The sequence below is a fragment of the Stenella coeruleoalba genome, assembly GCF_951394435.1.
Source record: "Stenella coeruleoalba genome assembly, chromosome: 15".
Classification (NCBI taxonomy): domain Eukaryota; kingdom Metazoa; phylum Chordata; class Mammalia; order Artiodactyla; family Delphinidae; genus Stenella; species Stenella coeruleoalba.
In genome coordinates this window covers 86,382,420-86,393,318 of record NC_137161.1, presented here as the reverse complement: position 1 = coordinate 86,393,318, position 10,899 = coordinate 86,382,420, and the positions used below count along the sequence as shown (strand labels likewise).

The 10,899-nt window shown below is 64.9% G+C and overlaps 1 protein-coding gene across 1 annotated transcript; it reads left to right on the top strand.

The window, feature by feature from the left end:
• The first annotated feature begins 2,106 nt into the window (after positions 1–2,106).
• On the top strand, positions 2,107–10,438 carry LFNG (LFNG O-fucosylpeptide 3-beta-N-acetylglucosaminyltransferase). The gene is made up of 8 exons (XM_079945568.1): positions 2,107–2,769; positions 7,211–7,259; positions 7,767–7,866; positions 7,978–8,131; positions 8,240–8,325; positions 8,736–8,901; positions 9,025–9,110; positions 9,292–10,438. Exons 1-8 carry the CDS (start codon positions 2,341–2,343, stop codon positions 9,356–9,358), a joined length of 1,137 nt encoding a protein of 378 aa, XP_079801694.1. The 5' UTR covers positions 2,107–2,340; the 3' UTR covers positions 9,359–10,438.
• The last annotated feature ends 461 nt before the right edge of the window (positions 10,439–10,899 follow it).

The window sequence follows — 10,899 nt, the reverse complement described above, 5'->3', positions numbered from 1 at the left end:
TGGGGTGCGGAGCAGGGGGTGCCGCCCCTTGGGGAGGGGCCATGGAGGGGTTGGCTCACAGAACCTCCTCAGGTGGGAGTGTGGGGTGGCACGGCTTCACGCTGCTGTCCCTCCTACCTCTTGCAGAATGCCCAGCACCTAGTGGGTGCCACTTAATATGGGCGCCACTGACGGAATCCCAGGTACGCGCACAGTTCATGCAAAGATTTGGGGGCTTGACGGTTTGGGGGCTGTTAGAGAATGGGGAGGCAGTGCAGGGAGTAGCAAGAAATGGAGCTGGGACCCATTTGGGAGGTACGTGGACACGAGGGTAGGACTTGAACACAGGGACCATGGGAAACCATCAAAGATTTTGACCTGTGAGAGTGTGTGTGTGTGTGTGTGTGTGTGTGTGTGTGTGTGTCAGGGGCGTGGGGGTCTGATTAAGCTGTGTGGTTTCTGAGTGGAGAATCAACAGAGCAGGTAGACTGGGGGCAGGGAGACCAGGGTGGAGAGGAAGGTCGTGGAGGAGGCTGCCTCTCAAAATAGCCCAGAAATGGGATAGATAAGCATCGGTGGTGGGGCGAGGGAAATGGGGCACAGAGACCCTTCAGACAGGAGGCTGGAGCTGTGCTGGGGCTCAGCTGACCGTTTGGGGGTGGCCCACCCCGCCATCGGGTCCATTTCCCCCCAGCCGACTAGAGGCTCCCAGGCGGGGCTCTGGCCGATGGGGGAGGGGTTTATGGCAGGAGGTGACTCCATGGGAGTCTCGTCACTTGGGCACAGCCAGCACCATCTGCTCAGGCATCTGCCTGCCTGAGGTGGCGCCTGCTAATTACCTTGGGGGTGGGTACAGGAAGAGGCCTGGGAACTCCCATCCTCCACCGCACCCCATCCCAGAGGGGCAAGGGGTAGGGCCCCAGGGCCCTGAGAACAAATGCGCCAGGCGAGAGTCTGGAACCCGGGCCAGACATTTACACAGCAGATCTTTATAGAGCACCTGCTACGTTCCAGGCCCTGTTCTCCGCAGTTGACATTCAAGTGGAGGGAAAGGGACCATGAAGGGGTACCAGCGGGCAGAGTGAGCACTAAGGGGGGGACCAGTTTAGCCGCGGTGGTCGCCTAGGACCTCCTTAGGAGGGGATGCGGAGGAACTGAGGAGGGAGGGGAAGGAGGCAGCCAAGCGGAGAGCCGCCCCTAGCCGCGCTTCCGGAAGATGCTGCGGGCGGGCGACTCAGACTTTGATTTCGCCACGGGGAGCCCTTGGCCACTTCCTCGCCCCTCGTCCCTAACCCTCAACCCAGGCTGTCGGCGCACATTCCTGCCGCCCCTGCTCGTGCGGTGGGCTGGCCCAGCCCGTGGGAAGGGCCGGGGGTGGAAGCCGCCGTGTGCCGGGGAGGCGGGGCGGGGGCACAGCTGGGCCACATCTGGCCCGAGAGCAGAGGGACCAAATGGGACAGAAGGCGGCCTTTCATCCCGCGCGGGGAGGGGCGATCTCGGTTTCTTCTCGGGGCGCCACGGGGCGCCCGAGGATTTCGGGGAACCAATCCTCTGCCCTCCGACGTTGGGCAGAGACGAGGAAATTAGCTCGCGGGCTAGGGATGGAATTTGGTAAGGTGCTTTCTCGCTGGAACCTCGTGTTCCTACCTGTGGCTCAGGTGGCTAAGCACCTCCTCGATATTAATAAAGGGTACTCTGGACCGAGCGGGCAGGTCCACCCAGGCACCAGCCCTGTTACAAGGCCTGCGCCGTCCCTAGGGCAGGAAGCCGGGCTCGGGGAGGGGAAGTGTGGAGCGAGGAAGGAAGGACGTCCCCCGCGGGACGATTGAGCCCGAAGTCCCTGTCCCAGAATCCCCGTCACAGCGCCGAGGGCGCGCCCCTCCGCATGTCAGACGCCGGGTATATCTCCAGCCGGCGCTGGCCAGCCTGGGTTTCCCCTTCAGGGCCACTGGGGCGGGGCGGACCTACAACCCCACGCCGCCCCGCTGCCCGCCGGGGCGATCCGGGCGGGGCGGGGCGGGGCGTGCACGTGCGGACCGGGGGCGGGAGCCCAAGACGCCCGCTCGGCAGTTCCCAGACCCCCGCCGCGGCCCCACGTGGGCTCTGCAGAGCATCTGGGGCAACCTGGAGAGGCCCCGCCCCAGGGCCCGGGAGCCAGTGAGCTCGTGCTGAAGGCGGGGCCTCGCAGAGGGCCCCGCCCCCGGGGGCGGGGCCAGGCTCGGGCGGTTTAAGAGCGCGGGGCGCGGGCGGTGCATTGCCGGACCTGCCGCGGGACCCCAGATCGTCGGCGCCGGAGTGAGGGGCAGGGCGCACCGGGCAGGGCGCGCGGGGCTGGGCGCACCGTGCGGCCGCCACCCCACCATGCTCAAGCGCTGCGGCCGTCGCCTGCTGCTGGCGCTGGCGGGCGCGCTGCTCGCCTGCCTGTTGGTGCTCACGGCCGACCCTCCGCCGCCCCCGGTGCCCGCTGAGCGCGGTCGGCGCGCGCTGCGCAGCCTGGCGGGCCCCTCGGGGGCGGCCCCAGCTCCTGGGCTGGAGGCGGCGGCGGCACCCGGGGTGCTAGTCCGCGAGGTGCACAGTCTGTCCGAGTACTTCAGCCTGCTGACCCGCTCTCGTAGAGACGCGGGCCCACCGCCCGGCAGCGTCCCCCGCCCCGCAGACGGCCATCCGCGGCCCCCGGCCGAGCCACTCACGCCGCACGACGTCTTCATCGCGGTCAAGACCACCAAAAAGTTTCACCGCGCGCGCCTCGACTTGCTGCTGGAGACGTGGATCTCGCGCCACAAGGAGATGGTGAGCCCCCGCAGCTTGGGCAAGTGGGCAGGGGAGAAGGTGCCCTCTTGTCCAGCTGGTGGCAGCATCCGATGGGCGCCAGGCTGCACCTCTGTACAGCCACTGGGAGTATCAGGGGGAGTGATGCCGGTCTGCCCCCTTCCAGCCCAGTGTTCCTGGTGGGGCCACTCTCCCCATACGGTTGTGGAACTGCGTGCTGGGGACCCACCCCCAGCCAACTTCCAGGGCCCTGGGTGGCCTGCACTGACCCCACACCAGCCACCAGCGCCTGGGGTTGGTGCCCTGCGATGCTTCTTGCCCCTCAGACACTGGAACTCATTAACGGGGCATTACTGTCCCCAAACCTCCCCAAGGCAGATTCTGCATGGGCGTCACCCTGGGCTCATGCCCTTCCCTGGGAAGAAGACTCTTTCCTTAGAGGCGGAGTGGGGGGTTAGGACCCCTGGGCTCAGGGCCAGGCGCATCCCCATCCCAGTCTTTGCAATGGGACAAGTCACTGTAGAAAATATTCTGAAGTTGGGGGTGGGCGTTAGTGGGCCCTGGGGAGCCCATCTCAAAAGAAAGAGAGCGCTGGGTTTCAGAGTCTGTTCGGCGGTCCTCTCTCCACAGTGCAGAAGTCTCTGGAGCCTGGAACCTTGTGCTCAGTACATCCTAGCTGAGCATCGACTTCCTCCACACACATAATAAAGACACACCCCACTTTGAAAATCTCCCTCCAGGCTGCAGCATGACGGCTGGGCTGGGGCAGGACGAGGGCAGAATGTGAGCCCTGTGGGGGTGGGGGGTGGGGGGATATCCCTGAGCTGGGAAACTCAAGGGACAGACTGGGTATCTGGGATGAGGGTGAAGGACCTTGACCGGACTGGGGGCTCAGAGAAGAGCCCACACCGCTTCCTCCCTGTGTCAGCCCTCGAGGTCTGGGGGCCTTCTGGCCTGGCTGAGCCCTGTTTTGGGGCAGGGCCGTGATGGGGTCCCGATGGGGCCTGGGGGTGCAGGGTCCTCTGTGGTCCAAGCGTGGGGAGGGGGCCCTGGGAACACAGCGTCCCTTTCGCAGGGGCTCAGCAGCCCGGCGGGGGGGGCGGCGGGGGCTGCGGGTTTTGTTCGGCTGCTGGGCCGTTAGGATTCCCAGCGCCGGGCGGCTCTCACGCCGGCCGCTTGGGCAAGGTAACAAAGCCCCTTTCTCCAGTGGAGAAAGGCGTCCGGCCTCTGCGCAGCCATGTGCTCCATGGGAACGCTGCCGGCGTGCTGGCCGCTCAGGTTGCCTGGCGATGAGGGCCTGTGGGGTCCCCCACGTCCCTGAGTGACAGCCCTGTGGGGCACCATCCCCCAGGACTCCGCCTCCCTGCTGTGTGACCTTTGGCAGTGTTCAGCCCCCTCTGGGCTGCCACCAGCTCTGAGCACCCCTCGTCGTGGACTCTGGGGGCTTTCTCCAGCGGAGGGAATATGGTCAGGGGGGTCTCAGGTACCAGTCCCAGCCAAGCTAGGTGACCTTGGGCAAGACCAAGGGCCTCTCTGACCCTCAGTTTCCTCATCTCTGAAACAGGGAAAGCATTGCCCTTCCAGTAGGGTGTCGTAAAAGAGGCAAAGCCTAGAGATGTAGGGAATGAGCCCAGGGAGTACTCAGAGTCGGGGTGGAGGCCGTCCCTCCCCTGGACCCTTTGCTCCCCGTTGAGGGGCCACTTGGGTTTCCTTCTCACACTAGGCCCCCCACCCAGGAGAGGCCGAATCTGTCCCCAACAATCGGTTCATGTGTCACAGCAAGCAGGAACCCCTCTTATGGTGTCCTGTGGGGGAGGGGTCCTTGAAACTGTTTCAACAGAGAGACCTCCTTTCCCAGCCCTGTGAGGGGTGATTCAGACCCAGTCTGATGGGGGAGACTCAAGGAAGTCAGGGCCGCAGCGGGGGAAACCCAGAGAGGCTGTGTGAGCTGAAAGTGGGCATCTGACCCGTGTTGGGGAGGGAGGGACTTCCTGGAGGAGGCGCCATTTGAGCTAGACTGAGAGGAGAAAATGCCCTGAAAGGGCAACTGGGCATCTTGAGCACAAGCATGGGGGGTGTGCAAGAAACTTCCAGCAGTTGGAGTGACTTGGGTGGGGGTGGTCAATAGAGACCACACTGTGACGGGCCTTGAAGTCCAGGATGAGGGGCTGGGCCTTTGGCCCACACTTTCCTCCCCCATCCCTCCCGGAGTGGGCCAGGCTGCAGCGGCTGCCACCGCGGCAGCCACAATTGTTGGGGGGAGAGCTTGGCATCCTGTGTTTCTTTGAATCGCAGCTCCAGGAACAATGCCGCTTCCTGTGGGTGTCCCCCCGCCCACCCACAGCCAGCCCTGCGGCCCTCGCTGCCCAACTCTTCCTCCTCCAGCCCTGTCGTTTCTGGGGAAGTGGGGAGGGGTCTGGGTGGGGGGGGGAGGGGGAGGGGTGTGTGTCTTGGTCCCTGGAAGGCGTGGCTGGGGTGGACCAGCACAGCCTCTGCCCCGGGGTGTGACCGCAGACTGGGGGCTGCCGCTCTCTGGGCCTCAGTTTCCCCACTTGTACACTCGGGTCGTAATGGTGCCCTCCTCCCAGGGCCATTAGGGAGATGAAAGAAGAGAACGCGTCGGAGCACTCTGCTCTGGGCACCCGTGAGCTCTGGTTCCGCCCATTGCACGGAGGGCGGAAAATGAGGCTCTGAGCAGTGGGTGAGGCCCGCGGCCGGGCAGCCCATCCCCTCCCCTCCTGATTGCTCTGATGTGGGGAGACCGGAGGCCCGGCGCCCGCACACCCCACACCTCACGCCTCCAAGCACTCCCCGCTGAACAAAGGTGACTTTAATCTCCGTAGCCTTGGGCTGGGTTTTTAGGGCACCACCAAGCGCTCAGGAGAACAGGCCTCCCTTGATCTCATTAAGAAAGCATTTTCCTTTTAATCCAGTGGCGGCAACGGCGCGTCTGCACGGGCCGGCCTCGTCCTCCCACGGCATTCCTGGGCTGAGATGCTGGGGGGCGGGGGCGCTGGATGCGAGTCTGTGCGTGCGGGCTGCCCTGGGGTGTCTGCTCTGGAAGGAGGGGGTGCGTGCGTGGAGAGGGTGTAGAAGGAGCCTGCCACCTCCCTTAGCTCTCTCTAGGCCCAGCCAGCTTGTGACCTCACTGAGAGTGTGCCCGGGTCTGGGCTCAGGCTGGGCAAGGAGCTGGAGCTGCCAGTTGAGGGTGGGCACCGCAGGTGAGTGCGCCAGGTCGCTGGGTTCGTGCTGTATGCCAGGCCTGCACACACCGGCCCCTCCCTTGCACCCGTTTGTACACAGAAGGAAACCGAGGCTTGGTGGGCACGGAGGTGGGGGGTCTCCCACTGCCCGTGCTCCCAGCACCCTCCACCGGGCCTGGGCTTTGCACTCAGCCACGCCCGGGTGTGCTGGGTGGCACGCGCTGGGCGGGCCGGGCAGAGGAAAAGGAACATTCCTTCCCGTGTGCCGACGGGCCCAGGCGGGCGCTGGCAGCTCCTGGCCGCCCCCCTTCCGCGGAGCGATCCCGGCAGCGGTGGCCCCGTGCTGGCACAGGTGGAGCCCTGATGTGGCCTTGAGCAGGGCACGCAGCAGGCGGGGCTGCTAGGCCGCATGGGTGCTGGGGCCACTGATTCCTGCGCTGGGGCACGTGAGGTTTCCCGCCTCAGCCCTGCGGACCGCGTCTCCTTAGAACCCTGGAGGCTGCTTTGGCTCAGAGGTGACCGGCTGCACTGGCTGGTCACGCAGCCAGGGGTGCGAGGGAGGCCCCGGTGTTGAGGGCCCAGCCCGGAGGACTGCAGGGCTGTGGCCACACCCCAGCCCGCCGGACCTTGTGCCCAGCCCGGCCCAGTTAACCAGGCCAGCTGTATGGTAATGGGCTGTGCGGCCACTCCCGCTTAATGCGGCCGAGTTCCCCTCGCAGCGCGGCCCAGGACAAAGCTGGCGGACAACGCCTGGTGATTCATCCTCCCTCTGGGCCCTTTGTCCGCCAGCGCTTGGCGGCCGCCCAGCAGAGGCCTTTGTCCCCGACTGATTGAGACTTGGCTTCCCAAAGCGGACCTCCTCCGCCTGCCCCCCCCACCCTCCGCCCCTCCCACAGGCTGGGCACTGTGTCAGTAAGGGTGTGTGCCCCGCCAGGTGTGCAGGACAGCCGGAGCCGGTTACCTGGCGGGTGGGCGGGGCACCGCACCTGGCTCGTGCCGGCGCAGCTGCCGGCTGACCTTGGGCCCAGCTGTCGAGGTAGGGGGTGGGGTGGTAGGGGGTGGGGTCTTCCTGGGCCCCCAGCCCACTTCCACTCAGGGTAGGCACTTGAGCCGCACTCTGCATGTGGGGAAATTGAGGCTCAAAGGTGGGGCATGGGTGTGACTGAAGGATCCCTGTGAAGCCGCAGGGTGCCCAGCCCTGGACCCCACGGTGGCCGGGGCACAGAGCTGCCTGTTCAAGGCCGTATTTCTCCCTGCAGACGTACATTTTCACGGACGGGGAAGATGAAGCCCTGGCAAGGCGCACGGGTGAGCCCTGGACGTGGGGAGGCTGGGGGGGCTCCCGCCCAGAGGAAACCCTCCCCTCTGGAGAGGTCACCGAGGCCACGGGCCTGGGAGGGCAGTTTACTCAAGGGTTTTGCTCAACGCTCCGCCCCACCACTCGCCCCCCCCCCCGCCCAATTCTCATGCAAATGAGGCCCTTTCAGCGCCCGGGGCCCTTTGAGCTGGTGTGGCGGCAACAGGTGGCCGGTGCTGGGAAAAAGCCGCCTGAATGGGCAGGGGCGGGGCGGGGCGGGGCGGGGCGCCTAGGAGGGGGTTGGGCTGGGGGGTGAGATCGCCGGGCCTGGGTCCTGCTCGAGGGAGGGGTTGAGGGGGAGGCCACCGTAGGCACGGCTTGAACCCAGGGCGCCCCGAGGCAGACTGCCACGCACCCTCTCTTGCTCTGCTCTCACGGGGCTTGCTGTGTGACCCTGGGCCAGGCCGCCCTCGCTGAACCATCTTGGACCCACTCACAGCCCCTCCCCTCGTCCGCAGGCAACGTGGTCAATACTAACTGCTCGGCTGCCCACAGCCGCCAGGCGCTGTCCTGCAAGATGGCCGTGGAGTATGACCGCTTCGTCGAATCGGGGAGGAAGTGAGTGCTGGCCTTCGGCTGGGGCCCGGGAGCGTCCCCTCCTCGGGCTGGCTCCCGCCCTGGCAGTCCCCGCCCCCCGCGCGCCCCCCTGACGGCAGTGCCTCGCCGCAGGTGGTTCTGCCACGTGGATGACGATAACTACGTGAACGTGCGGGCCTTGCTGAAGCTGCTGGCCAGCTACCCGCACACGCAGGACATCTACCTCGGCAAGCCCAGCCTGGACAGGCCCATCCAGGCCACAGAGAGGGTCAGCGAGAGCAAGGTGGTGAGTGTTCCGCCCACACAGGCCTACGCCGAGCGGGGAGGGGCTGGAGGTGTCCCTGCAGCCCGGGGGGAAGGGTCTGGGAGCCTCACCACGTGCCCCCTCCCGCAGCGGCCCGTCCACTTCTGGTTTGCCACCGGCGGGGCTGGCTTCTGCATCAGCCGGGGGCTGGCCCTGAAGATGAGCCCTTGGGCCAGGTGAGTGGGTGCCTTGGGGCACAGGCGAGGCTGCCCCAGACCGCAAGGTCCCCCCACTGGGGGCCTGGCTTGACTCATCTTCCCAGCACCAGTGTCCCCAACCTCACGTGTACTGGCAGGGTGAGTCGTCCCACCACTGCCCACAGCCACCAGGGTGGTCAGCACCCAGGTTGGGCAGGACCCCTTCCTGCGTCCGGTAACCCCCAACTCACAGAGAATCATCTGGCTGGTACGGAGGAGGGGGCTGTCCTGGGGCTCAGGGAGGTGGGGAGCTGCCAGCGTGAGAGCCCGTTAGGGACACAGGCCGGGCACGTGCACCTCCTTCTTGGGCCCGGCCAGGGTGACACTGCCTGGTGGGCTCCTGCCCAGCTCCCGCCTCGGCTCACTCCGGCCCTCCGGCCCTCCCACAGCGGAGGCCACTTCATGAGCACGGCCGAGCGGATCCGGCTGCCGGACGACTGCACCATCGGCTACATCGTGGAGGCTCTGCTGGGCGTGCCCCTGATCCGCAGCGGGCTCTTCCACTCCCACCTGGAGAACCTGCAGCAGGTCCCCGCCTCCGAGCTCCATGAGCAGGTGCGCTGCCTAGCAGGCCAGGAAGGGATGGGGATGGAGGAGAGCGGCTGGGAGAGGAGGGAAGGGGCAGGGTGGGGTGGCATCGGCACCCCTCCCAGCGTCACTCTGTCCCTCCCCCTGCAGGTGACCTTGAGCTACGGCATGTTTGAAAACAAGCGGAATGCTGTCCACATTAAGGGGCCCTTCTCAGTGGAGGCCGACCCATCCAGGTGAGGAAACTGAGGCCCAGATGGGGGCGGGGCTCCCCTCGGGTCCCTTGGGGTCTGCTGCAGCTAAGCAGCGTGATGAAAGAGTACGACCCTGAGCCTGCTTGGGTGGAAGAGGGCCCCCGGTGCTGTGAGCTCGGTATCCGCACCCCACACGGACCAGCCCCCCACTCTGTCCCCACAGGTTCCGCTCCATCCACTGCCACCTGTATCCGGACACACCCTGGTGTCCCCACACTGCCATCTTCTAGCAGCTACGGCTGAAACCCTGTCCCCGGGCACCCCTGGTATCCAAAGGGCCCGGGGACCCCTGTTGTGCCGCCCTGGCCTTGGCATTCGAGGCTCCCCCAGGGCTGTGCGTGCGTGTGTGTGTGTGCTGCGTGCCCATCCGTGTAGCAGGCTGCTGGGCAGCTCTGCTGTGCCGAGGAACAGGCGAGGCACCGCCTGTCTTTCCATGCTCCACCCCAGAAGGATTTGTGAGTCAGAGGTCACTCTGAGGGCAGGTTCATTATCATTCTGGGGTCTTTGGGCAGCATGGGGACCAGGGGCTGCTCTGCAGCGAGGTGCAGGTGCCTTTCCCTCCTGCTGAGCGCAGGCCCAGCGCTGCAGGCGCCTGCCCCCTGGGATCCTGGCTCCTTAGAGCCCCCAGGACAACTCACCCTGCTCAGTGCTGCGAGAAAGCTGGGTTTGGGGGGTGTGGCCCGAGTCCCCTCCTCCCACTGAGCTTTGGCCTGGGTACCTGGGGAACAGCAGCCCCAGTGGCCTTGCCGCTGGGTGGAGTGCGGCACCATCCCGGGCAGGGGTCTTCCCGCTCTCTTAGCCATCTTCCCTTTGTGACGGGGAGTCAGCTGAGGATCTTATCTCCTCTCCAAAGTAGAGAGAAAGTCACCCATAGTGGGTGTGTCTGTAAATATTGTGACAGTATTTTTTACTGTGCTTCTTTTTCGAAAGGGGGTGGGTACAAAGTAGGGAGTTTTTGTCTGTGTTTTCGGGGGGTTGGGGAGGGCGCTATTTTATCTTTTCTGTGGATCAGAAAAAGCAGCAGCCGAACTTGGGATAATCTTTGTTGTTAAAGCTGATGGAAATGTCTAACACTCTATGTATTTATATGTCGTGGTATCTGGCCTCTCCCTGCCCACCTCCTGCATAGAACCTGTCTCCTACCAGCCCAGCTCGGCGCACCTGACCAGTGAGGTGTGTTCTGTCTTCTGTTTTTCCTTCTGCAAAGACATAGCTAGGAAAGTGAATGATAAGGGAAAAGTTCTCAGGGAATTGAAGTGTGTTGCTATGGTGACGTCCTTTGCTGCGAATAAAGATGCTCTTTGGGGCAACGTGGGCATCCTGGTCTCAGCTGGAAGTTGGGCCTGAGCTGCAGGTTCATGGAAGCTGAACCGGGGGGGCTGAGGGCTTGTTTGCACTCGTGTGGGGGAGGTGTGTAGAGACCTCCAAGCCAGCTATTGTGGGAAGGGAACTTGGGATTTAAATAGCAACTTCCAGGTACCTGAGCGGCATGACCAGCCCAGGGCACCCCCGGACATAGGGGAGACCTCTGGATGTACAGGTCTCACTCCGACAAGCAGCTCTAAGACTCTGTAGCCCTGGTCTGTGCTGGCCTGCCCCTGGACAGCTGCCAGAGGGTCCAGCCCTCCCTTCAGGAGGACAGGGGCTGGCTGTGGCTTGACCTGGGACCTCCTTACCCAGCTTCATCTCTGTCACAAGCCCACAGAGGCCACATTCTTGCCCCATTTTGCAGATGGGGAAACTGAGGCTCGGAGCAGGTGATGTGATGTCC

Bases quoted from the DNA above. Each gene is read 5' to 3' on its own strand.
- LFNG (XM_079945568.1), top strand. From the start codon at position 2,341: ATGCTCAAGCGCTGCGGCCGTCGCCTGCTGCTGGCGCTGGCGGGCGCG. The intron at 7,867-7,977 runs GTGAGTGCTGGC...GCCTCGCCGCAG, and splicing joins TTCGTCGAATCGGGGAGGAA to GTGGTTCTGCCACGTGGATG. The intron at 8,902-9,024 runs GTGCGCTGCCTA...CTCCCCCTGCAG, and splicing joins CCTCCGAGCTCCATGAGCAG to GTGACCTTGAGCTACGGCAT.